The following is a 26939-nucleotide window of genomic DNA, read 5'->3' as shown; positions in this document are numbered from 1 at the left end:
GGTGGCCACCGCCCTCCCTCTCGCTCTGCCAGGGATTGATAATACAACCCAGAAGATAAAACAGTAGTCAACTGCTCCACCAAGTGTGAAAGACTATCAAATGAAAGAAAGTAGCAAATTACATGAGGAAATCAATAGATGTTACTGTACTACTGCTTTTTTTTTTTTCTGCACTTTACTGCGATTTCAAGCCATTGCCTCTGATCATTTGTCCCATTTACCAGAATATTTTTCCTGCTTGCATTGTCTCGTACATGGAAGACAAATGATCGGCTCTCGAGCAGTTGATGGTACATCTTTTTTGATGTATTTATTAGGGCTGGGCAAAGCTTTAGTAATTTATAAGTTAACTCGCGATTGATCACACTTTTTAAATTCTGTTTTAAATCCACTCCAATTATAGTTAAATGAGATTATCAGATGGAATGACACATTATCATTCATATCAAATGTACTTGGTAAGCAAAAACTAGACCAAGTGATCTTGAGGGAGTTTTATTGATTCACTCAGTGTGGGTTGAATATAAACGGAACACCACCGATTTGGGAATTGTAAACCGGCTGTCACTTACTTCATCAGCCCCGACAGGGCGAACCCGACACCGACGCGAAGCGGAGGTGTCTTGCTTCACCCTGAAGGGGCTGTTTTTTCCGATAATGACCGGTGACGTTCTATACATTATCCCGCTTATTACACGGCTACTTGCCAAAACAAAAAAATTCACACGTGTGTCTTTTTACAATTTATTTGTTACCAGCATTTGTAGAGACGTTGACGTTGCTTAGCAACCGAGTACGCTGGGGTTGATAAGTTACCGGACTACTTGCAGAGTGATACGAAAGACGGCAAAAAATCCACTTTCCCTGACAGCGGTCATTAAATGCTTAGCAACGGGGAATTATCCAAAAATAGTTCACCGCCGGAAGTTGTGAAGGGCCATGCAAGTGAACTGAGCGTTCCACAGCATTGAGAAGAGCTGTGTATTAAGATTGCGTAATTAACGCGTTAACTTGCCCAGCCCTAGTATTTATTTACGTTGACTATAGACTGCACTTCACCAACAATGGCAGTTTCTAAAGCATTTAGATTTGTGTTAACTGTGTATTGGGCTTTTCGTCCGTGCTCAGTAAAAAAGTAATGTATTTTTTTACTTTTAAGTGTAAAGCTAACAATAATTCCAGAGTGTTCGTGGTAAGGTTGCACTGGGCCAAATATCATTGAAACCCCACTGCACTTCATCGGAGCGTAACTGTAGAATACTCATTTGTCAAATTGCATGGCAGTAACTGGAATGAAGGGACGAGTGGGTTATCTATTTGATACTAATGAATGAAGTACATGCATCAGGGACCTGAAGTAGCAGATGGGATCTCCAGAGGTTCTGGGTTGATCATTTGCAGCAGCAAATTAGCATTTGTTTATCATTTTCCCATCCAAGCAGTTCATTGTTGACCAGGCACACGTCTCGCAGTGAGTCTTGTTTTCAATGGTTGACTATCAACATCTTGAGCGCGGTTCCTCCCTCGGTCCCCTGTATTGCTTGGCCCTCCTCCCTGGCATTGCTAGTGACATGTGGGCCTGCTAGCCCGAGTCTTCCTGCCCTAGTCCCTGTAATTGTAAAGCGGATTTGTGTCCGTGGCGCAGCTCTAATTCTTGCCACTAACCAGATTTGTGCAGAGCTCAGTGGCTCCTCTCCTTAGCCAGAGCCAGTCATCAGAGGCTGTGCGGGGAATGCGTCCTGACAGGCTGGGAATGTAAAGGGATCAGAGGTGAGGGTTGTGATGAGGCCCGCTTGTTTTGTCCCACAACAAAGTGAAAGGTATGAAAAGCAACCTTCGAGTACACGCGTGCGTAGTGGGAGGGACGTCTTTAAAAGTGCCCCACTTTTTTTTTTTTCTCCTTGCTTTCATTGGACGCCTTGCGAGAGACCAAACCTCTCTTTAACTTTGCAGATGAAAAACAACTAGAAATTATTGGTCGGTTCTAATGGGGGTATGAGTCTGCAGCAGTCAGTATTTTATTTTCTTATGCTTCACTAAATTCAAGTATGCTGTGTTCTGCTTTCATGGCCATGTCTTCACCCACTCAGCTGCAGCTGCACTTTGATTGATGTAGATCAGCAGTGTGTAGTGTAGTAGGTTTTATTTAACCTAGATATATTTCCCGAATATGACTGGATCTTTGCTTAAATCTTATGTAACTGTTCTGGGGTTGTACCTTGGCCACCACCGTAACCTACATGTTGACGATATGATAAGCCAACAGCATATGTGTTTTGACAGATATTGTGACATCTACTTTATTTCTGGCAATGCAGGCAATTACTTTCAACTTTAAAGGAGTATCGGCTTATCAAGGCCTTTTCAAAAGCCACTTCTGCAACACTCCAACTAAACTGCAAAACACTATGCTAAAACCATTAGACTATATCGCTATACTCAATATACACCAGCGATGTCTTACTAACACGCCGTGACCTGATTCCATTACCGCTCACAACTACCATGGCACTGCACCCTTATTTCTCCAGAGATGCCAAAAGGACAGAGCCGGTCGTACCGGTAGAGGAAAGAGCGTGTTACAAGGTAGCTTGCTGCAGCAGATAACAGCTAGTCCAGGCTTCCTCTGAGTGACTCTGAAACCCAAGGTCGCTCTCGGGCCTCTGTGTGAACCCAGATCCTCTCCGCAGAGCTCTGCCCCCTTCCACGGGCAGCTGGCGAGCCGCACAGCCCGAGCCGTGAGCCCACGGCGTGATGGATTTAACCTTATTTATTTTTGGTGGAACTATGGAAAATCGTGAATCTCTTCATATGTTATTCCCGCCGCCACCTATAGGCAGATTCTAACTGATATTTTGGCTTGGTTGGATCGTACTCCATGTACGATGCACTAAGCGATTGTCTAGTCGATCATATATTCTGCATGTGTAAAGCATTATCACCGCCAGGGGCGTAGGAATGAGTTTAACATTGGGGGGGACACATATCGGAAACCTGACAGATCCGGTATAATTTTTAGGTGGGTCAAATGCGCCTGTCTCCGATATCGGAGGGGACACGTCCCCTCCGTCCCCCCCGGTTCCTACGCCCTTGATCACCGCTATAAGGATACTGTTCATTTTACCCTTGTTTAGTAATAGTTATTGAAGCTCAGTCTTTTGCAAAGCCCATATTTCTGCATTATAGGCCTTGGAAAAGCAATCAAGTCTGTACATTTCTAAAGGATGGTCATTAACCTGGTGTAGAAACTGATCAGGTTCTGACCCGTTTTTGTTTGTGTTCTCCCTTTCTTCTCGTTCCTTCACTCATCATTCCATCCATTTTCTTTGCTTCCTCCTCTTGACCCCTCATCTCGTGCATCCTGCTCCCTTTCTCTCACCCTCATCCTTTGTTCACACTTCTTCTGCTTGTTTCTTCCTGCTCCCCCTGTCCCCCTGTCTCTCTCTCTCTGCAGTCCTGCAAGGAAGATAAACTGTCCAGCCGTATTCAGAGCATGCTGGGTAATTACGACGAGATGAAAGAACCCATCGGCGGAGACACTATGCCAAAGCTTGGCGGCAAACCTTCCAGCACTACCACTTCATCCGAGGAGAAATCCAGCCAGGCGCTGTTCGGCAGCGACCAGCGCAGCAGCAGCAGCAGCAACAACAACAGCAGCAGCAGCAACAGCAACAGCAGCAGCAGCAGCAGCAGCAACAACAGCCAGGGCAGCAAGTGGACCCCCGTGGGGCCCGCAGCCGGCTCGTCCCAGCCCCAGAAGCGCTCCGCCCTCCAGGGCAGCCACAGTAGCCAGCGGGGCGGCAGCCAGAGGCACGGCGGCGAGAAGAAGTCCAGCAAGCACAGCAGCGGGGAACACTCCAAGTCCCACACGTCCAGCCCGGCCAAGGGCTCCCTGAGCTCCACGGCCGGCGGCGGCAGCAGCAGCAGCGGCGGCGGCGGCGGCGGCGGCGGCGGCGGCCACTCGCGGACCTCTATGTCCAACGACCAGCACCACGGCAAGGAGCAGCGCTACCGCAAGTCCCCCAGAGACAGAGAGGCCAACTGGGACTCGCCCTCGCGCGTCCACTCGTCCTTCCCCAGCGGCCCGCACTCGGGCCAGGCCTTCCCCCCGTCCCTCATGTCCAAGCCGGGCTCCATGCAGCAGAAGCCCACGGCATACGTACGGCCCATGGACGGCCAGGAGACGGCGGAGCCCAAGAGCTCGCAGGGGGAGAGCTACAGCGGGCAGTCTCACAGCGGCACCATGGGCGAGATGAAGTCCAACGGCAAGGCGGCGCTCTCCAAGCTCAAGATCCCCTCTCAGCCGGTCGAGGTGAGGCCCCTTTGGAGCATTATGGGAGACGGAGCTGGGCGACGAGTTGATGCTCCTCCAAGCACAGTGAAACCACTGAACTGAAACATGCAATGAATGGGGGGGAAAAGAGGAGTGTAGATTGAGCTTCAAACATTGAACTGAACGCAAAGTTTATTTTTGATAGTGCAGATGTTATGAACACGGGAACCGTAGATTTAGGCATGACTCGCTGTCCAATGGAAATGGGACTTTGGTTACTGATTGTAAAGAGCATAAAAAGACACTGCTTTGAAAGAGAATATGAAAGAGATTTATAGGGCTTTTTCAGAGGTTTATCTGCAAGCAGCCAAAGCAAAAATCAATAATGGTGTCATGATGGCCTTCTTCCTCTTGGCCAGGTTACGAGCACTCCCAGCGGTGTCTTTACACATGGTGCAGTACATGATGCAGTAATGCCCACCCCCTAGGGAAACCTACTGGTCTTCAGGCTTTGAAAACTGAAATGCTTGAAGTGCTTCCAAGAATGAATCAAGCTGTTGTATCAGCGACATTGATAAAATAACATGCATTATAATAACCAAATACACCAGTTTATAGGGGCTGCTGTAGGTAAGATTTGAGAGTTGGGGAAAAGAACATGGTTGTGATTAACCATGGGTAAAACCAAAATAATAATTACTATTGATGGATCTATTAAGAGATCTACAACTAAAAACTTGCGAACTAAAAAAGGATTCTCAAACGAGAGACACTTGTCGACCGTTCAGCTTCAGTAGGAAAGTAATCTTAAGTCTACTGTTCACTGAAAGGCAGAAACGATGACGTTCAACCTGGCAAAAAAGTAGCTTTCCCTGGGCGGGATCCAGCCGTTAACACCTCCGGGCCCACGTTCACTAGGACCGCTGAGTCTGCTGTTTGCTCCCCACTTAAGATGGCTTTATGGCCAAGCGGTTATTGCTGACTTTGTGTGCTTTAAGACATTAGCGTACAAAAGATACATGAATCACAACCGGGAGAAATTCCGCAGACTCCCACTGGTGCTGGTGGAAACCCTCTCCAGTGGATATCGCTGGGTGCATTTCGCTGTCCCACAGCATCGACTGGTGCCGCGTTTTGTTGTACCCCCCAAACACATCATTCAAACGCATTTGAGATTAACAATCAGTCAATCGCTTTTACGTTCTCTATTGAAGGGAGTTTTTTTTAGGGTTGGACGTGAATACGTTCTGCATTCAAACAGAACTGACCCGCCGAGATCGCACACTCTTCTCAAAGATGTATCATATAGAAAACGGCCAATTACAGTGGCCTGTATTCTAGTAGGCAGGTGCTCACATGCGTACGTTGTGGTGGTATAGTGAAAGTGGTTGTCGGAGGCGGTGGGTCGTTCAGCGGTGGCCTCGCCTATGGACAGCGGCTTGGACCCCGGGGCTCATAGAGTGACTCACGCGTCTCACAACGGAGGTTCACCTATCGCGCCGTGCTGTGTGACAATGCTGTAATGTTTCTTTCTGTCCGCAGGGCGCCGGGGACGCCAACTGTGTGGATGAAATTTTAAAGGTAACCCCGATGTTTTCCTACATGTCTAAGTCCAAAACCATGAATCCTCTATTTTTATGGGTGTCAAGAGAGTTCAATGGGGTCCATACGATTGTGTTGTTTTGTTTTTTCTCATTTGACACTTCACTCCCCACGCACTTGTCGCAGGAAATGACTCAGTCGTGGCCACCGCCGCTCACAGCCATCCACACTCCCTGCAAGACTGAGCCGTCCAAGTTTCCATTCCCCACGAAGGTCAGCACCCCCCCCCCGAGCCCCTCTCTTTGGCTTTCATCCAGCAGGGCTTCACGGCCTGTCTTGTTGCCAAACAAGTATAGAAAAAGAACGATAAAAACGTCAGTTTAGGGCCACAGCGTTGTTATTGGGTCCTGAAAGGTCTAGCCCTCTCCCCCAATGAAACTACGCTGCAACGATTTGGATTTGGTTTTTGGATTCTGAAATCTGATATATAATCAGTCACGTAGCCAAATACCCGACAACATCACCGGGTTTCCAGGGTTATTCTGTGCATGCAAGCTCTAGTGCTTCTCATGAAGGAAAGGGATTGGCTGTACACAATGTTTTTCTTGGAAGCCCTAATAACATTTCAAGGATGTAGCTGAACTACTTGATTCTAATTGGCTGATATTTAATTTTGGTATCAGTTGTGTGGTACCTTTTTTTTTTTATTTGTAATAATGTGTTTTTCCTCTTGTAGGACTCTCAGCACACTGGCTTCCCTGGGGGACACAGTAAGTATCTCCCACACCAAATGTTCAGTCTCATTTCTGTGCATGTGAATAAGTGTTCTACTTATCGTCTTTGTATTAGGTATATTTGATTTTAATCTCCGCACGCACGCTCTCTGCAATCGATTTAAATAGGCTGTTATTAATGGAATAGTTATTTCTACAAGTAGTCAACTTGTCATGGGCGGTTGAATTTGAACGCGTGCTGCGTCGGGGTCCTAGTGCTCATTCTGTTCCTGTGCTTCCAGAGCGGTGCAGAGATGCGTCCAAGAGCTCCAGCAGTCACCAAGCCAAAGCGTGCGAGGACCAGCCAAAGTAAGAGACTCATCCCAAAGCCCCTGTTGGGTCCACGCCTCCTTTCTGATACACAACCCCATGCATGCATGTACTCGCACAACGTATGTAGTATGCTTTTTATTCTTTTTATTGGTAAGACTTGGTAGAAGAACACACTTGAGCAGTAGAAACGTTGACTTATCCACGCCCCCTATGTTAGGAACGGCCATCCAAACGAAACACTAGTGCGCCGCAATGTAAACCTCTTTAAATTGGCTTAAACACCCGTTTCACCCTGGTTTAGTATGCTGGAGGATGACTTGAAACTCAGCAGCAGTGAGGACAGCGATGGGGAACAGGACTCTGCCAAAAACACTTCCAGGAACACGTCTACCAGGTAGCAATAGGCTCTGATCGATACCTACAGACAGCGCTCCCAGAACCTCCTCCACCTGATGATATGCATACCAAAAAAAAAAAACCCTCTCGCACACTTTACTCGGATTCAACTGTGAGGCTGGCGATCGGCCCGTTTGCATACTTTGTATTTGTTTAATATTCATATTTTCTATTCATAGAAAGACACGCCTGTCATGAGGATTTAAACCATAGAAATTGTATGAATGAGAAAATCAGTGAATAACAAAAGTGTTACCCAGCGATGGCTCATCCTGTGTGACCACCTGTTGAGTGACCTCCTTGGGGTTCCCCCCCCCCACCCCCCTGCCATCCCCACAGCAACAACAGCAACAACAGCGAGGGAGCCGACCCCTCCAGGGACGACTCCAGCAGCCGCAGCGGCTCGGACAGCAGCTCGGGCTCGGACAGCGAGAGCGAGAGCAGCTCCACCGACAGCGAGGCCACCGAGCCCCCAAGGCCCGCCTCCCCCGAGGTACGCCGCCAGCGCACAGAGAGCCCGGACCCCCGGGGCCCGCCGTCCACCTAGAACCACACAGGGAGGGGGGGGCCGCAGAGCCCGGACCCCCGGGGCCCGCCGTCCACCTAGGCCTTGTTAACCAAGGCATGGCTCGGTCAACCATCCTTAAAGGGGACATATAGATGAGCCACGTTCGCTTCAGTCCGCTGGGTAGGCTGGGTAGACTGATCTATCCAGCACACATCTAGGTGGACACGCCCACTAGTGATGTCACGTGGGGCCGATTTTTCGAAAACGGCTTGTAGGGCTAACCGCACTCACACCTGGTGGTAGAATATGTCAGGATGCCTGGGGTTAAGGATGCTGCCAGGATGTTTATTGATGCATTTAAGTAATGCTAAATGCCTATGGGCTATTGAAGAAGAGTGTAGACAGTGCTCCGTACATTCGGGTTATGTCCCCGTTGTTTTGGGCGTATGTCTGGCATAAACTGAACCGATGTCCTTTCGGCATATAGCTTTGTCTTTTTCTTTGGCCTGCCGCATTGTGGATCTGCTGTAGTGTCACCGTAGTGCGGCTGTGTCCCCCCGTTACTGACATTCTCTTGTGCCCCTTCCGAAGAATACAATCCCCTGAGCTGCGGTCAAAGGATCGGTAGACGTGGTGGACACCAGCCCCCCTAACCTGTACCCCTCCCCCCCCCCCCCCCCTCCAGCCCACGCAACACATGGCCAACAAGTGGCAGCTGGACAACTGGTTCAAGAAGGCCAAGCAGTTCTCCCCGGCGTCGCCGGTGGACGGCGCCAACGGGCCCACCAAGTACAAGAAGGAGGGCCGGGACGCCAGCTCGGGGCGCGGCTACGGCGGCCAGGGCGGCTCCAAGGACGCCGGCGCGCCCCTGCCCGGGCGGGACCTGCGGCCGCAGCAGAAGGGGGCGGAGGCGTCCCGCGGCCGGCAGAAGTCCCCGGGCCAGAGCGACGGGGGCGGTCCGCCGCAGCGGCGCACGGTGGGGAAGAAGCAGCCCAAGAAGTCGGAGAAGCCGCCGGTGGTGGAGGAGCCCAGGGGCGGGCTGAGGGTGGAGAGCGAGCCGGCGCCGGAGATCCCGCCGCACCGGCCCAAGGCCGCCACCAAGGGAAGCCGGAAGCCCAGCATCAAGAAGGAGCCTAAGTCCTCCCCGAGGCCCACCGCGGCGGCCAGCGCCGCCACCAGCACCAGCACCACCACCCCGGCCTCGGCAACGGTCGCCGCCGCCGCCGCCGCCGGGTCCGGCCCCGCCGCCGCCGCCGCCGCCGCCGCCGCCGCCGCCGCCGCCACGGACAAACGCAAGGCCAAGGCGCCCACCAAGACGTCCCAGAAGTCCCGGGAGTTTGTGGAGACGGAGTCGTCGTCGTCGGACTCCGAGGAGAACGACAGCATCCCGTCGTTGTCGCAGACGCCAAAGTACTCGGAGAGCGTCCGCACGCCCGTGTGCATGTTCTCGCCGCTGGAGGAGAAGGGCCTGCTGTCGCCGCTCAGCGACCCCGAGGAGCACTACCTGGGGCGGCCCGCCCCCCAGCAAGCGCTCCTGGTGAAGATAGGTACGCTAGCCGCCGCCGCCGCCGCCGCCGCTTTTGGATTTGTCTGACCTTTTGTTGGCCTTTTCCTCATGGGAAGGATAAGCTCTTTTTTTGCATTTCACGAACAAAGTACAAAGTACCATTTAAAATAGTCTTTAAAATAGTCATTTCAAATAGTCATTTCAAATAGTCTGAGGATAATGACATTAAGGTGTATGGGTGGTTAAAGTAGGGCCTCGCAACTAGTTTGCCTTTCTCCCCCTTTTCCTTTATTCAGATCATATTCGTGTAATGTTGAGTTTCTAGACGATAGAATGGGTCTCAAAAGTACTCGATGTCCTCATTGTATGACGACGCAGTAGCATTCAAAGCAGTAAATGGTAGCATTGAATTATCGCCCACTCCTATCCATCATTATGAAAGTGGTTCTGGTATCTCTGGTTCCTCCCCCCCCCCCCCCCCCCAGACCTGAGCCTGCTAACCAGGATACCCGGGCGTCCCTACAAGGAGCCGGCCGAGATCAAGGTGGAGAGGGACGACTCGCTGGACCGCGACGGGAAAGAGTTCAGCAAGCAGAGCTCGGGCAAGAACTCCAGCAAGGGCAGGAGGAAACACAAGGTATGACCCACTCTCTCACCGGGTTGAGCCGTGAGGTGGGACCCCAGCTGTCGGCCGGCTGGAAGTCACTGTGTGTTACGGAAGCTCCACTAAGCCCCCGGTGGTTTCATTCAGGGTAAAGGGAAAAGGTCCCGGCGTTCAGTGACAAACGGGTGTTGTGTTGACTAACCTCGATTCGAGGGAGTCGATTTAAGGGGACTCTCCCCGGGGTGGGGTAATGAATCGTTTCCAGAGGTGGTTTTTCACGTTTTACGACGGCATGTTGCCGTAGTAGCTACGCCAAATGTTGTAAATGGTGAGTAGCAAATGAAAGTAACAAAAAAAAAGTGCTTTATTGAGAGGAAAGCAAACTGAGATAATAACCCACCCCAAAAAAGAAACATTGAACATTAGCTAGTACATCTTAACTGAAAGGATCACACAAAGCAGTTGCCATTTTTTCCCTTTCCTATGGGCACATATTCCTCTGCCTTACAATGTTGTTCTCTCTCTCTCTCTCTCTCTCTCTCTCTCTCTCTCTCTCTCTCTCTCTCTCTCTCTCTCTCTCTCTCTGTCTCTCTCTTCTTCATGTGGCCCTAGAACGATGACGATGGTACAAAGCCTGACAGCAAGAGGTCCAAGCAGGAGGAGAAGTCTCTGTCCCACCATAAAAACAGCTGTAAAGAGTGAGTTTGCTTCAACTGTCTTTTTGCAACGAGCAGCTGGGCGACCCCTTCCATGTAACGCTGACTCATGGTTTACCAGTCGGATGTGGTGCAATATTGTGACACATCTCGAAATTATAGCGTGTGCGTGCGTGCAAGCAGAGCATTTCAAATGCTGCTCCAAAATGACCTTGTAGACTTCTCTGCAGAGAGTGCTCTAATGACCCACTAAAGGTCTAAATATAGAGGAGAGTATCCCAACAATGGCCCATTTAGGCGGATAAATATAAAGAAAACTGCTACCCCATTTTTTCACTTCTACTGTATGAGACATGAGGAGATCTACAAAGGTCATTAAAATGGTAAATTGATTACATTTATTTCTTTATAACCTGGGGGAAACTCAAAGCGCTTTTAAACGACCGCGCCTTCCTCCTATCATGCTCGCATCGATATGTCAACGGCGGCGTCCACCATGCAAGACAATAGCCGGCCGCTAGGGAGAAGAAGGTGATAGCTGCCTGGTCAGGGACGCATAGGAGGCTACACGCTAGGAGGAGCCGGGGATCAGACCAGCGACCTTCCAGACCGGTTCGATCGACAAAAACGAAGAATAGACCCTGGCAGTGTGCCACGAAACACCAAAGATGTGTGCATAAGCATCTGAAAGGTGGAAAAACCAATGCCACCTAGGGGACTTGTGTTGGGCTGCTCCAGACACAGGACGCAGAGTGGGGAGGTTGAATCCGGTTTATTGTGAAGTTGGTAGGGAGGGATGCATGGCCCGGCGCTCCGTGATGCGTGTCGTGATGGCTGGTTTAACCCGTGCACACTGATTATTAATATTATTAGTATTATTATTCAATGTACAGGTGTGCAGCCCCAGAGTCCCATCAAACCCAGGCCAACACGTCGTTTCACTCCCATCGGATCATATTTGTTTCGACCAACGACGTGGCTAGAGGCAGGGATCTATAGGCGCATATTTCGTTAACACAAAATCGGCCCGCAGTAGTCAACTGTAAAGGAAAGTGTGTTCATGGTTTCAAACCGTCACCGTGTAAACAGGCCACTGTAAAAATCCCCTCATCCTGAAAGCTTCATCGAGCCATGCGCGCCGACTGCTCTTCAGTAGAACGTCTCCGTCACCAAACAGGAAACCAAGTACAGCTCGCCCCGCGTGGTTAGCGCCCTAACGACACGTTACCGTCGCTGCTCGCCCCCTAGGTCGAAGAGGTCTGTGGAGAAGAAGGAGGAGGCCGTGCCCTCGCCCTCAATCTCGGGCCCTCAGCGGACCCCCAAGGCGGAGCACCACAGCCGGAAGAGGACCATGAGCCAGTCGTCCACCTCGCTGTCCAGCGGCGCCGGCAGCGGCAAGGAGGGCAGCCATGGCCCCAAGGGCACCCCCTCCAAGCACCGCAAGGGAGAGGACAAGGGGCGAGGCGCACGCGACGGCAAGGTGTGTGTCAGGAGGGGCACTGATGGGTCAGGAGGGCCGCTGATGGGTCAGGAGGGCCGCTGATGGGTCTGAAAGGGGGCGCTGATGGGTCTGAAAGGGAGCGCTGATGGGTCTGAAAGGGAGCGCTGATGGGTCTGAAAAGGAGGGGACTGATGGGTCAGGAGGGCTGTGATGGGTCAGGAGGGGACTGATGGGTCAGGAGGGGCTCTGATGGGTCAGGAGGGGACTGATGGGTCAGGAGGGGACTGATGGGTCAGGAGGGGCTCTGATGGGTCAGGAGGGGACTGATGGGTCAGGAGGGGACTGATGGGTCAGGAGGGCCGCTGATGGGTCAGGAGGGCTGTGATGGGTCAGGAGGGCTCTGATGGGTCAGGAGGGGACTGATGGGTCAGGAGGGGCGCTGATGGGTCAGGAGGGCTGTGATGGGTCAGGAGGGGCTCTGATGGGTCAGGAGGGGACTGATGGGTCAGGAGGGCTGTGATGGGTCAAGAGGGGACTGATGGGTCAGGAGGGGACTGATGGGTCAGGAGGGGCGCTGATGACTGCAGGCTGAACACGGGCTTGTCGGGTTGAAGTGTAACGACTTTTTAGTTTCTACCTGGGAGAGGGAGGAAGAGAGCAGCTAATAAACCAGAGTGGGCCTGTGTAAGAGGTACGATGAGAAGATCCATTTGTATTTGAAGTGATGTATCGTTGTTCAAAAACGGATTTGTGGAGCACATTGGCGACAACCTAAGAGTGGAACAAAGCGCTGCTCCAGAGGCACCGCAGGGTTTGAATACCGTTTTATTATTATGAACTGGTGTGTTGATCCCCCATGAGGTTAGAGAGGCATATTGTATAGCATAGGAGGGCAGCGTGACCTCGTGGCCCCGTGCCAGAGGCTATAAACATGATCCAGGGACGGTCTGTGTCCAGGCAAGTGTTCCGCACCACTATCCTGTAGCTTAGGGGCGGGGCGGGAATAGTGGGGCGTGCAGAGTGATGGCGGATGTTTGTGTGTACGTGCCGACGGGTGTGACGGGGAGAGAGAGGCCCGCGGTTGGTGTTGCTGAAATACCCACAGGGGAGCTCTGCTCTCTCTCATCTCCGTTCTCTTTCATCCCGCATCGCCTCCCAGTTGACACAGGAAATACGCTCTTCCGATCCCCCAGTCCCCCCCTTTAACTCTGCGCCTTTCTTTCGCTCTCTTTCTCCCTCACCTGGCTCTTTTCTCACCCTTTACTCACACCCTGGTGTCCCTGGTACTTTCTTTTATAGCGAGGGCACAGTGGAGGCTATATGGTAATGGTGGGACAGCCGAGTGAGTCAACCATCCCTGCCTCTCTCCCCAGGATAAACCTTCCAAGGGCTGTGATAACCTGCTGGCCGTGCAGCCGCTCTCCACCGACGGCTCAAAGTCCCAGAGGTCCAAGCTGCTGTTTGAGGACAGGTAAGAGGAGCCTCTGCCGCCGCTGATTCCCCCCTCCATCGTCCCCCCGAACACTGCTTCAGCAGTTCACAAGCAGCTGCTGCACGGATTAAGGAGGCTACCGTTTGATGCTTTAGTGTGACTGAAGCACACACACACACACACACACACACACACACACACACACACAGATATGCACGCACACCACACCACACAGACGAGATGGGGATTTAAGTTAACCTTAAGGAAACGACTGGGGGGATGAATGCCATCACCTCCCTTATCATCACGCAGAACCATTATGCTTCTGATACGCGCGTAACGACCTGCACGTTCAAATCCAAGCCATTGTATTGTTATCCAAACAGTGTATGGTATTATCCTGTTTGCCTTCCCTATTGCGAGTGTGTTTGCCTGACTGATTCCATATAACGGTAATCCCACTTATTTCTTGTCCTGTCTCATTGATTGCACGTTCTTTTGTAGTCTTCCTTTACATCTAGACGTGTCTCGACGTTTAACTGGTCCAAACTAAACTCTCTAATGCTCTGTATTGACATGCTGTCTGGGCTTTTCTTAGAATCACGCACAACCCAGTTAATTGCCATTCAAAACATTTACAATAACTCATATCACCACATATATCAAACAAGAAGAAGACTTGGGACCTTGCAAAAAAAATGTCTTTGTGCGTCTCTGACACACGCACACACGCATAGACCCAGAGACCGACACACAAACGCACCCCTTCCCAGCGGTGTTGTTGAGGCTTTGCACATTTCCTTAAAAAAAGAGAAAGCATGGGGAAGTCCTCACTGAAAGCAAATGTCATGGGTTCTCTAGTGTCACGGGGTGGTGCTGAGGGGGCGATTCAAATGGTGATTCATGGCATGGGGAGATGGTTGAAGTTCCGCCGCAACCATGAAACGGGGGGGAAAAAAAAAAACTCTTCCCAATGCCGTCTCAGCTGACCCCGCCGTTTCACTGAACTGAACCTGATTCTCTGTGTGTTTCAGGGTCCATTCGGCCGACTACTACCTGCAGGAAGCCAAGAAACTCAAACACAATGCGGACGCACTGGTAAGGCCCGGGGTGGGTAGCAGTGGAACCCAGAGAATGGCCCCGGTGGTGATGCAAAGTAGCCAGGGGCCTGCCCCTATTCGACTTTACTGTTTGCACCTGTGATAGTTGATGGGCACAGACTGAGTCAATGAGATTGTGAGAATGCCGGTGGTATGGTACTAAATCGATCACAGAAATACAATGTTGCACGGTTTTGCCCTGACACAGTAGCCGGGCTATTGCCAGACCAAGCTCCATCGTAGATGGTACGTTGTCCTGGGGAAGCTGCTGTCAGTTTTCTTCAGCACAAGAGGCGTGATCAACGGGCCTAGTTCAAACAAATCTGTGCGTAATTGGCTGCTTGCTGTCAAATCCCCGGCGTCATTGTATTAAACAGGCCAATAGCGCGCCAGGGGGAAAAGCCAGCTTGGTGATTAGCTCCCGCAAAAACGTATCGGAAGCAGGAAGAAATGTTTTGCTCTTCGCAGGGCGATTTCAAATCGCCGGCAGAATGGGCTGGGGGAACCCAGTCTACTGCCACAGGTTCTTTTTGTTGGCTTTGACTTTGTTAAAAGGCAATACCTGGAAACCCCCTTCAATGTTTTTATATGATCATGTATAGTTGTTACTTTATAGAGTGAATACCGCAAAAAGAGGTTCCCATTCCCAATACATTCTCGCAGATGAAAACAAAACCAAATAATTGACTTCCTCTTGCTGTGATTCTTAAAGGCCTCCTAAAACCACCGACCGTGGGCGTATATATATATTATGTACCACTTCCGCTCTTTTCACTGTTTCTCTTGTATTTGAGAATGCCGTGGAGATCCCCCCCCCCCCCTTGAAAAATCCCCATGTTAGCAGGCCCACCCCAGCTTATTGCAAAGGGCAGTCTCTGTATCAAGTCTGGTATCAATTATTTACCCCTGGGGACATTAATCAGATCCCCCCCCCCCCTCAGGCCTCGCCCCCTCCCTCCTGGTGACGCTCGCCTTATCCTTTTGAACCCGGCTCCGAGCACACAGCGCGTATGTTTGGTAACTTGGCCGTGAGGCGGACACACAGACAAAAAGAGTGTTGTGCTATCCAGACCGGGCCCTACTCGCTTACCGGCACGCACGCAGGCCTTTGAGGGGCCGCCGTGCCAGCGCTCTGAGATGCCCGAGCCCTGCCTGCGCCAACCTGCACACAACCCTCTTCCCCGGTTGGATGAACTGTAATGGACACCGCTGCCACTGGGCCACAAAGGATCCCCCCCCCCCGTTAAGAGTGAAACGGCGCTCGTGTTGCCGTCAAAGGTCTACGGCCACAGTGCTTTACTTGTCAGCTTATCGTGTGTGTGTGTGTGTGTGTGTGTCTCTGCAGCTGGACCGCTTTGAGAAGGCAGTCTACTACCTGGACGCGGTGGTGTCCTTCATCGAGTGCGGCAATGCCCTGGAGCGCAGCGTCCAGGAGGCCAAGTCCCCCTTCCCCATGTACGCCGAGACGGTGGAACTCATCAAGTGAGTAACGAGCAAACCCACACTCGCTCACTCTCTCACCCCCAGCAAGGGTCCTGTTTGTGGTTCTGTATTAACCGAGTGTTGATGTACAGTACTGCGGCATGCTCGAAGATTCATGTGATTTATTGGAAACACCCTGCAATAAGGGTACAATAATGAACCATTGATTAACAATGGTTGATGCAGTAAGAAGCATTATTTTATAGCATTAGCGTAGTGGTTATTGTTTGTGTATAATTAGATATTAAAATCATGTATAAATGAATACTTCAGTTGCCATAAACACATTACTCATTTGTTACTAGACCATAAGATCACTTATTTAAATGATTGACTGTTAGTTAATGCTAGTTACTGGCTCAATGAGGGTTCACATATTAAGTGAACCTATCCATCATTTATTTTGAAGCCTATTCCTTTATGGTTGCTAGTTTTAAAACCTTTCTATATCAAACGACGTCCGCTGCGAGCAGAAAGGGTCACATGAGCATGCAGTAAGAGATAACGGTGTTGTGTTGGAAAGCTGGTGCTTAAACTAGCAGCTCAGGCTCGTGTTGACTGTGTTCCTCAGGTACACCATGAAACTGAAGAGCTACATGGCCCCGGACGCCACGCCCGCAGACAAGAGGCTGGCAGTGCTGTGGTATGTGGACTAATCTCCCCATCGGCTGCTGCCCAGGATACCTTCTGAACCGGTTCTGCCCCAAAAAAGACAAATTGGCCTCGTTACCTCAACCCACGCTCACTCCTTTGTTTGTATGAAGTCCCCCGAGGCTAGATGTTACATTGACGTTAAGGCTAAACTAATAGTTGAATGAGAGACGATGTACCCGGAACAACTTTTCTGTTGAGTCAATTACCAGTTTGAAATGATTGTAATTCCATCTAATCTATCCATCCCGTGACGGATTTAAGTGATGACATTTGTTTGTATTGGCATTGTGATGTAGAGAAGCCTTCCCTTCTCCCAGGCCGTGACTTATCATGATGTGTTTTGTTTTGTGGGCATGTGATAACGTCAGTGTTAAATGACATGTGGTCTGTGTCCATGCAGCCTGAGATGCCAGTCCCTACTTTACCTGCGACTCTTCAAGCTGAGAAAAGAAAGCGCACTCAAATACTCCAAAACCCTCACAGAGCATCTGAAGGTACCCTCAAATGCCCTCTCCTCCCTTTGTCCCCGTTTTGTGGATGTACATTTTGACAGGAAGTCCCCGAGGGGATTTGAATGCTCATTTGCCTGGCTTAAGACACATTTGTGTGACTCAAATTGTGGACTGGCGTGACGTGTTTTTGCATCCTATTTGTTTTCTACTTGCAGAATTCCCTGAGTATCACTCAGGCTCCATCTCCAGGAATCGCAAAGTAAGAAGTTTTACTTTCACCACTTTATTTTTTGGGGGATTTCTCCACACAGAATTCAACCAATGGCTGCCAGTTAAAGTCTGAGGGTCTTAAAAGCAGACATAAAGCATAACACAAATTCTATAATGACCTAAACGTTACACAACCGGGTGCGGGACGGTGTAACGTGAACAGTGTTTCATCCACAAGCAAAAGGTGCTGGGTTTGACGGCTCACCACCAACTCCCTACTGACTTGACGCCTCTCTGACTCGTTCTGCTATCAGAATATCCTACTGTTTTGTAGCGAGAAAGTGAAAAATAAATGACAAACGTTAAGAAAGATGTGTTTAGCACTGTGGCATTCCTTCACCCCCACCGTGCTCTGACCATAGCCTCCGTGTGTGTGTGTGTGTGTGTGTGTGTGTGCGCGTGTGTGTGCGTGTTGCACTGTGTAGCAGCAAGGCGGCCAGCATGCCCTCCCCGGTGTCCCCCAAGCTGTCCCCGGGCTCGGCCACCAGCTACTCCTCCAGCAGCGCCAGCGGCGGCAGCAGCAGCTCCTCCGTCACCATCCCCCAGCGCATCCACCAGATGGCGGCCAGCTACGTGCAGGTCACCTCCAACTTCCTGTACGCCACCGAGGTGTGGGACCAGGCGGAGCAGCTGGCCAAGGAGCAGAAAGGTAAGCACCGGCACCGCGCGGAGCGGGATGGTGGGGGGCGGCGGCGGCATGTGGACGACGAGCCAGAGCGTCGAGGTGTCCCTGAGCAAGACGACTCACCCCCGCCGCTCCTGACGGGCTGGCTGTGGCCCTGCCGGGGCTGAATCCGCCTCCGGCGCGTGGAGGAATGGTTGAACGTTGGGCAGAGTTGTAAAGTGCTTTGAGTGGCCACTGATTTAGAAAAGCGCTGCATGAATGCAGTCCATGTACCTTTTTTATTGGTTTTATTATTAGTTTTATTAGTGGGCCAACCGACCAAAGTTGTGACCTATTGTAATCGACATTAATATTCATTATTATTATTATTATCACACCCCTTACCTCAGGTTTGCCCATATTCACCCGATCGCTTTTTATGAAGCCTTCCAAAATGGCATTGAGTCTCTGAAATGGACCAGGGCCAGAGTCGTAGCCCGGTTGGCCAAAGGGGGGCGCTAAAGCAATCAAGGGAAAATGAAAACGTTGAACAAGTGTGTGCCCTTTGAACTAAAGTCGTGGCACTCTGTGCACACAGGTCTCACCTCAGGGCACTCCTCAGGGGTGACACGTCTCAACGTGATGCCCTGATGGGCCGTAAATGAGCTGGGAACTGTGTAATCAAAATGGTCTCCTGCAGAGGCAGGCAAAATAATCCATAACAGAGCATTTTCAATCCCTAATAGCTGAAACTGTTTTCATCCACCAAGTTGCGTTCTTAACCGGGGTGAGGGTACTAGTCCGTTGACACTGATTGTGACCCCACACTTAACACGAGAGCTGTTTTAAACTCCAAAAAGTTGAGTAAAACCGTCTTATCTCGTAGTAACAAGCTGACGCTGAGGGAAAACGTTCTGTCATTTGTTCCCACTCACTGGTCAACTCGAACCAGATACAATGACACAGAAGACGGTGGCACCGCAAGTAGTGTGGTAAAGTGTTCAATTGGTAGTGGTGCCAGCCACCGGGGTTGATTGTGTAGTGCAAAAATGCTGTGCAAATTACAGAAAAATATGTATTTAAATAGTCGGTTGTAAAGCAGTGCGCTTGGGGGCTGTGGATCTCTCCAGGAGCCCACCCTGGGTAGTGTTATGAGAGACAACTGTGTTCTCCTACGATGACAACTCTTGGAAAGGGCTCTATGGTCCATAGGCCCCGATGGACCACTTGCTAGTTGTAATTGATCCAGTATCATGCCTTTTCCTCAACTCAGTGTCTCTCTCTCTCTCTCCCTGTGGTCGTTCTCCCAGAGTTCTTCGTGGAGCTGGACAAGGTGATGGGGCCGCTGATCTTCAACACGAGCAGCATGACTGAACTGGTGCGCTTCACACGCCAGGGCCTGCACTGGCTGCGGCTGGATGCTAAGCTCATCCCCTAGCAAGGACTCTCCCTCGAGCCTGCACACACATACACACGCACACACACACACACACACACACACACACACACACACACACACACACACACACACACACACACACACACGCGCATACATACACCTGCACGAACAGCATGCACTTAACGTGCCGCTGTACAAACGCTTTCAGAGACGCCTGTGGCCGTGCGCCTGACCCCCCCCCCCCCCTCCGATCCCCGCCCAATGACACACACACACACACACAAACAGACACACACTCAAGCGTGCTCCCACCAACCCACAACACTGTGTCCATCTTCTACACCAGCTTGCCCGAAACACTGAGCATCAACTCTTGTCAGGAGCACCAAACTGGAAGAGGCATTTTTTTTAACTACAAGGAAAGGAAGGAAGGAAGGAACACAAAGCCAAGCCGCCACGCTGCGCACCTCCTCCACAGAGCTCTGTCCGCCGCCGGCAGAGGCTCCTGTCCGCTGCTCCCGGTGAATTAATGATGAAGACACTAACGTGGAGTTTGGTTTCCTTGGCTTCAAGCACATTTTAGCTTAATGGGTCTTTTTTTTCCTTTTTCTTTCCGACTTTTGTTTTTTGGTTTTGTTTTACCAAAGTACCTCCCTTGAACACCAAAGGTGCTTTAAAAATGAAATGTGTGTCTCGTTTTTATCTTTTCGGTGCCTTGTATGTGGGTACACAGACAGACGAGTGAATTTCCACGATGGCTGAAAGCATTTAACAGGTTATTTTACTCCTGCTCTTTTCACTGGTCTTTTTAGACATGGCAGTTTGGTGTTGTTATGAATGAGTTTGAGCATTGTTTTAAAAAGAAATAGGAAAACACGACCGGGGAACAATCATGGGGAATTAACACTTTTTATGATCAACAAAATGGCCGAAATGAAATGGCAGTTGGAGGCGTGGTGACGGCTAAGATGGTGTTGGGCTTACCCAACAAGGTAGGCCTGTGTGCATCATTCTGTTTTTAATATCCTGTGATCAAGGCTTTTAAATGATCGAGATATATATATACACTTTAAGATGAACTCCAACCAATGGGGATGCAGGACGAAGGGGGAGTGGCTAGTTTGTGCACTTGAATGACATCACGGATGCTGACGCTCCCAAATCCCACTGATCAAAATGTTTTGTGATTTGTGCTGGGGGTGATGTTGGGTGAGGGACACTTTCTATTTGTAATTTGATTTATTCACTGTCGTGTGACCCAATATTTATTTCCCCCTCCCCCCTCACCCATCACTGAGGTTGTAACGATGCGCCCGGCCTCCCACCGCCCAAATCGGAACAATTCCATAGCTATGAATTCCTGCTTTCATTAATCATAACTTTTCTATTTTCTCCTTGTCCCCCGTCTAAGCCGGGCAGCAGTTTCCTCTTTCTTTTTGGTACTCGCACCCCAAGCTCGTCGCGCGTAAAATGCAGTGGTTTTTAACATGCATTAAGCATACACTAGCTCTGTATAAAGTTAAAATAGGAAAGGGCCTTTTATGGAGAAAGCTAGGCGGCGTGCTTCGTGAAGCAGCACAGGTGGTGGTGGTGGTGGTCGAATGAAGCAGTGTTCAAGCAGAGAAATGAATGCTAGGGTTGTACAGTCCGGCCGAGGTGTACCGGCGGCTGCAGATGTTAATTATCTACCAAGCTTTTTTCTTTTGTTTCTTGCTTTCGTTCACATTTTCAAATGCATAAGCTTAAAACAGGGTTGAATAAGGGGTTAATTAAATTCATAAGTATTTGTATATGAAATTCTCACTATTTAAATGTATAAAAAGCTCCGGGGCTCTCTTAGCCTTCTTTGCTTTGTCATATGTATTGCAAAGCGCTGTAGGAACCGTCCCACAGCCTAGTGACCTGTTCCTATGGAGCCCCCGACCCCAGCTTACATATCCCTCCCACATCGAGCTCATCGTCACCAGAACCAGGTGGCAGCTAATGTAGATGTAGTTGTTTCAGAGCAGGAAGGTAACGTTGAGTTGGTTTAAACCTTCGCGAATATATCTTTTTTTCTTCCCTCCTTTTTTATTTCCGTTTTTATTTCTGGGTTCCAAGTAGCGTGGCTCAGTGTGGAGACCTACGTAACTTTTCTTCTTTTTTTTTTCCCTGATTCACTTCCTATGAAAAACACATGCTGGAAACATTAGAGACAGGTTTGGACCCAATGGATTTTGCAAGTAGGGTTTGATTTATATTTTGTACGGGGTTGGGGGGGGAGATGGGTAAAGTATGCCAAGAGAAAAAATGCCAGAAAATGTAGCTTCTTGTGTAAATTGTTGCTATTTTTTTTTTTTAATTCCTCTGAGGTGTCTGGCGATATCAGCGTTCAACACCACGAGGTAGAATGACGCGTGCGGGCCACCATTACTTGCAAAGTCTTTTGGACCAGGCCTGGGTTCTCTACCCCCCCCATCGGCTCCCTGGCCTTTTGCAGTGGGAGATGCTGTTAATTCCTCCAGTACTCGTTGTAGTCGGAGGAAGTATTATTTGAATCTATGCAGGATTTGTACAAGAAGAAAAAAAGATCTTTCTATTCTCCGTATTTAATTTGTATGCTTGGGATTCTTCCCCACTCTTTTTTCCTGTCTCAGAAAGCCTTTTGAACTCAAATCTCCAATGCCTTTAGCTTTTGCAGGTGTTTTGTGTACTGGTTTAATATATATGTGTATATATAGGTCTGTTTTCTTTTTTAACGGAACACGTGGCGGTGGGCCACTTTGTACTTTAAAACTGGAGGCCACTTTTCTGTAGGAACTCCTCTGGGTTTTGCCAGCCCCTGTCGACACCGATGTCTTCATACACTGATACACTTTGTAAGTAAATGGTCGCCACCCAACATTGCATACACTATGAAATAGTTTAACGTACACCTTTCAGCGACAGCCTCGCTTACCCCTTTAATTTATTGATCTGCTCTTTTGCTTATTTTCCTGTTTTTTCGTTTAAATCGTTTTCTTGTTTTTTTTTTTAATAAAATGTACAGGGGGTTGTTAATGAGATTTCATTGTAATTAATATTAATTTTAACTTGAAGTTTTGCAGGGTAAGGCTTTTTTTAATTTTATTTTTTACATCCAGTAGAAAGAGGTTAACACTTGCATGTTTCTATTTAAAAAATGTACAAATTGTAAATACAGCATTTCTTTAAGGGTGAATTTCTACTACCGTTTGGCATTTTTATTGAAATTTAAAGATGTAAATACATTTGTGAAATATGCACATTTTTTCCTCTTTCTGGGAGTATTTTTCTTTACATTTCTTTCTTTCTGGCTGTTGAGTGGGAACCGCGTCTCTCAATGTGTATTTAAGAAGTCTCTCCGCCTGGATCCGTCTGTCGAACAATCAGTCGCCACTTAATCCCACGTCTCTCCCAAGTCCAAACTCTAATATTTCTTCCTCTCTGTATTTGATACCGAGACATGTACATCCATACAGCGTATTCTGTTCAGTCTCATGAGATGTGTGAATGCCTGGAGCCAGTGGTGGTTTTAAGTATGTCAATCCAACAGTTTTCTTCCTGAGTGAGCCAGGTGTTTGTTTTTTTTACACTGCGTCCTTATGGAATAATTGATTTGTGGTCTTTTTGAAACTGAGCTATTTCTCTAAACTTAAGAGTTGTAGGAGATTATACAGTATGTTGTATTATAATCTTTTTTGCTAAAAGTGGTCTCAAGTGAGACTAGCAGCATACACAAAGTACCATGGTATAAATTGGATTAGTTTTGAGAGGGAAATGAAGATAGTATATTTAAAGGATGCAATATGATCAAGCTATGGTACTCATTAAGTTTGGTTGCAAACTTGGATTATGTAATTTAAAAACATTCTTGTGAAGTAAGTATTAATTGTTACTAATGGGAGTCTGTCCTAAATATTCTTTGTATTTTGCCGTATTGAGAATAAAATATATATGGTTATGTTTAAGACGTTTTGTCTTCATTCTACTTTAAACTTTAATAATAAAAGACTAAAACTATGGCACACCACATTTTGGTCAGTGAGAGAAAGCCTACATTGAGCTGAGTGATGCGTTGGACTCATTTGACCATGATCAAATGATTAGGAATCATTTGAAAATGTAAAAGCATGATCAAACGTACCTTCCTCCTACTAACCCTAACCCTACATTCTAGACTGCACGATAAGACCCAGTTTCATTGAAGGTGTTTTTGAAAAAGGACACTGAACAAATGGGGATCTCTTGGTCACCTTAATATGTGCGATGCCTGAGGTGACCATGTGAAATCCAGTGTCACTTCATTCTAACAGCGGGCGCTCTTGAGGTAAAGTACTATCTGCTGATGGTGACGTCTGTCGGTGGCCTCCTCCGGTGCCCCGGGAGAGAAGCGCCATCATGTGGTGGTGTGTGCGATCCTCCACTGTTTAATACTCACCGTTTGCACTGGAGAGAACAATATTTCAATATTTGTAGTTTTTCTTTAGAGACGGCTGACCTCTTGCACTCGTGTATTCTGAAGGGATGGTGCATGCCTTTAAGAAGACTAAGCCTGGATACCGACCGAGAACATAGTTCCCATTGTTTCATGGGTGCCTGCGGGGTTTTGATCCACAACAGAGCGCTAAGGTTTATATGCTCCGCATGGCTGAGCTTCTTAGGGCCGATTAGCTCGCCTCAAACCACGCTGTCCCGGGACTGACAGGTAGGCCTGCAGGAGGCGGGACCAGTGCTCTGTCTCGTGACTGACAGGTAGGCCTGCTATGAATGCAGGACCAGTGCTCTGTCCCGGGACTGACAGGTAGACCTGCAGGAGGCGGGACCAGTGCTCTGTCCGAGGCTGACTGACAGGCCTGCTCTGGAATTGTGACCAGTGTTCATACTTCTTTGGAGGTTTGGAGGTGAATGCTTCGGCCTAATGCTTTGCCTTGTTACTTGTAGGCTTTTACAACCCGCCGATTCCTCAGAAACATCCCTGCATTGTAACAATTCTTGCATTAATTACGAATGAAGAGTTTTGGGCTACTTTTTAAACTTAAATATGGAGTATAAAATAAAATTGAATCTAAATTAAAATAGTGACCGTATTATAGACTTTAATGCCTTATTTGCCAACGCCTTGAACAAGTTTGCAATGGTTTATCGGATGAGTTCCTTCACTCGTTCACGTTCATGTTCGTGCATGTTTTATGGTCACCACTACCTTGACAAACGATTGGCTTGGTTCCAGGATTTAAGTTCTGCATATAACGATTTTTTGACATGTCAACGGGGAAAATTAATGGGAAATTTACTTTCGGAACCGGATCTTTTTAAAAAGGGGCAGACCCTGTTGCGCTCTTCTTTGGTAAGCGCCTGAATGATATGCCCCGCCTCCCTGCAGTCCTATTGGTTGATCTCCTTCCGTTGCCCTCCATTCCTATTGGTTGTTCTCCTCTCATCCGCCTGTCAAGCCCAAGCAGCAGCAGCAAACGCAGAGGGACAGCTTCCCAGAGCTGTAACCTACCTGTGTTCGGGCCCCCTATCCACTTTAACTCATGCTGTGTATAGCAAAAGCTCGGAACAGAATCGGTCCAAGATGACTCGCAGCCTGAGGACCAGGAGGTGATCCCGGAAGCTGTCCCGTGATGCTGGACTCAGGTGATCCACAGGTGAGCTGCAGTGAGCGGGACGCAACAGGTGGGGTATCGCACTGTAGTTTCGCTCAGCGACACTACCTGGATGGCTGTGGGGGTAGCAGCCACACATCATATTGTTTTTAATTTGTTCTTTACAACTAATTTATTATTCACAGTGCTGGTAAAAGAGAAGGAAGCTTTTACAGGCTTTACAGCCGTTTCAAATAAGAGGATTATTAATCTTTGGTTTTATGATGTTTTAAACATAATCTTTCAATAGGTTAGTATTTATTTATCACTACAGTCAACATAGCATGTCTTCCATGTTGTTAATACATGTAATAGCAGATATAGCCTCGTGACTGTAAACCCGATCGTTTAATGTGGGTAGTTGTATAGACTGCAGCCTGTCCATGACAGTGATAGGGGAAGCGGACCGCTGAATAATGCATCGGACAGCGTCTCTTTTTAATGACCCTGCGATGTTTTATTTAAAGTAGGAACAATAGGGGCTACCGTTACAGAAGCAGTTGCTTACGGAGAAATAAGACACTTGTAGCGGTGTGCTGTTATTGAACCTGAACCACTCATGGACCAGGGAGCACACAGCAGGTTGACCAGGAGAAGAGGATAAGGTCTCTGGTAGACGCTTGGCTATATCTCCACTGTTGTTCGACTGGCTGATGTGTCAACGGGCTTGCAGGCAGATCGGTGGGCCGGTGTTGGAGGTCTACTGGTAGAAGACTGGTTGACCTGGAAATAGACTGCATCGGGTCCAGTACAGCGACTGTTCATCCACTGTACCACTTGTTAAAGTGCTGGCAACTCCAAACACACATTGGGGAATAACAAATACTGTTAGCATTTGGATGAAAGTAGATTTGAATCAGCAATGAGATTTAGTTCTACTGAGTTCTACTAAGAGTGGTGCACTCTTAGTAGTATATCACCAAGACACACACGCACGCGCACACACACACACACACACACACACACACACACACACACACACACACACACACACACACACACACACACACACACACGCGCGCACACGCACACACGCAGCATAGGCACACAGCTTTGCATGCCGTCAAATCAACAAGGATATATGCAAATAGGCATCAGACTTTAATACGCCTGCACACTCTAGCACCCGCATATTTGTGTCAGGGGGGGGAAGGGCGGCACATATTTTTTTATGGTCTGGATATATTGCAGAACTAGTGTGTGTGTGTCTGTGTATGTCTGTGTGTGTCTGTGCTTATGCCTCAGTCTCAAATGCTTGAGTGGGCCTTCCTCTACCTATTGGGTCTTGTTTTTGTTTGAGTTGGCCTCTTCCTCTTGCTCTAATGAGACAAAGGGTGAGGCCAGGGAGAGAGACAGAAGGTGTGTCCACAATGCCACAGGGCCAGCAGGTATATTATCAGCCTCTGTACTCTTAACATTGGTAAAAGGCTATTTGGTAATTTTTTTATTGTTGTGTTGAGGTGCAGCAACTAAAAAAAAAACGTCATAAATAAAGTCACCTGGCTATCTGAGGTTCTTCCGGAACAGTTTTTCCATCAGCTTGCTGACAAATGACATTTAAATGTGCCTTTAAGGGGCGAATGGTCAGTGTTTTGTCTTGAATGATTGTCAGATGCTTCATCAATAATGAACAGTGTAATTAATTGATGGTCTTGGTTGTTATAAGGCTGCCTTTCAGTAGGGCGATCTAATTACCTTACGATGCTGTACTAGCCAAATCCAATCTTTGTTTTTCTTCTGTGTTCCCAATTCTAGTTACGTATTTTCGTTTGATATGCCACCACAGCCAAGCCATACAAACATCTGTTTCCAAAAACAGTGTCATGTGACATGACTGCACTATAAACATGGCTGGCAGGTGTTCAATATTTGACTTTCTATTACCCAAGGTACTTCTATTCACCAGACAAAAGTCGCACCAAATT

General features: G+C 48.7%; 2 protein-coding genes across 6 annotated transcripts in view; both read left to right on the top strand.

The window, feature by feature from the left end:
• Positions 1 to 23303, top strand: part of aff4 (AF4/FMR2 family, member 4) — a 34984-nt gene extending 11681 nt beyond the window's left edge. For 2 of the 4 annotated variants that reach the window (XM_079738343.1, XM_079738341.1), the window contains exons 3-21: positions 3455 to 4312; positions 5816 to 5854; positions 6002 to 6088; positions 6552 to 6585; positions 6831 to 6897; positions 7163 to 7255; positions 7597 to 7750; positions 8451 to 9312; positions 9758 to 9909; positions 10489 to 10574; positions 11781 to 12012; positions 13347 to 13444; positions 14440 to 14503; positions 15851 to 15987; positions 16559 to 16630; positions 17042 to 17135; positions 17309 to 17352; positions 17789 to 18012; positions 19278 to 23303. In XM_079738343.1, coding sequence (XP_079594469.1) covers positions 3455 to 4312; positions 5816 to 5854; positions 6002 to 6088; positions 6552 to 6585; positions 6831 to 6897; positions 7163 to 7255; positions 7597 to 7750; positions 8451 to 9312; positions 9758 to 9909; positions 10489 to 10574; positions 11781 to 12012; positions 13347 to 13444; positions 14440 to 14503; positions 15851 to 15987; positions 16559 to 16630; positions 17042 to 17135; positions 17309 to 17352; positions 17789 to 18012; positions 19278 to 19405 — 3525 coding nt within the window. In that variant the 3' untranslated portion in view covers positions 19406 to 23303. The remainder of the gene's footprint in view (positions 1 to 3454; positions 4313 to 5815; positions 5855 to 6001; positions 6089 to 6551; positions 6586 to 6830; positions 6898 to 7162; positions 7256 to 7596; positions 7751 to 8450; positions 9313 to 9757; positions 9910 to 10488; positions 10575 to 11780; positions 12013 to 13346; positions 13445 to 14439; positions 14504 to 15850; positions 15988 to 16558; positions 16631 to 17041; positions 17136 to 17308; positions 17353 to 17788; positions 18013 to 19277) is intronic. The other 2 variants (XM_079738342.1, XM_079738344.1) reach the window with 2 other exon arrangements.
• Positions 23304 to 24851: 1548 nt separating this feature from the next.
• shroom1 (shroom family member 1) overlaps positions 24852 to 26939 on the top strand; it is a 34028-nt gene continuing 31940 nt past the window's right edge. For both annotated transcript variants that reach the window (XM_079737916.1, XM_079737915.1), the window contains exon 1: positions 24852 to 25017. The gene's annotated coding sequence lies outside the window, so the exon portion shown is untranslated. The remainder of the gene's footprint in view (positions 25018 to 26939) is intronic.

This window comes from Pollachius pollachius (genome assembly GCF_949987615.1).
Source record: "Pollachius pollachius genome assembly, chromosome: 6".
In the NCBI taxonomy this organism is placed as follows: domain Eukaryota; kingdom Metazoa; phylum Chordata; class Actinopteri; order Gadiformes; family Gadidae; genus Pollachius; species Pollachius pollachius.
The sequence above is the reverse complement of the archived record's forward strand: the minus strand, read 5'-3'. Positions and strand labels throughout refer to the sequence as shown.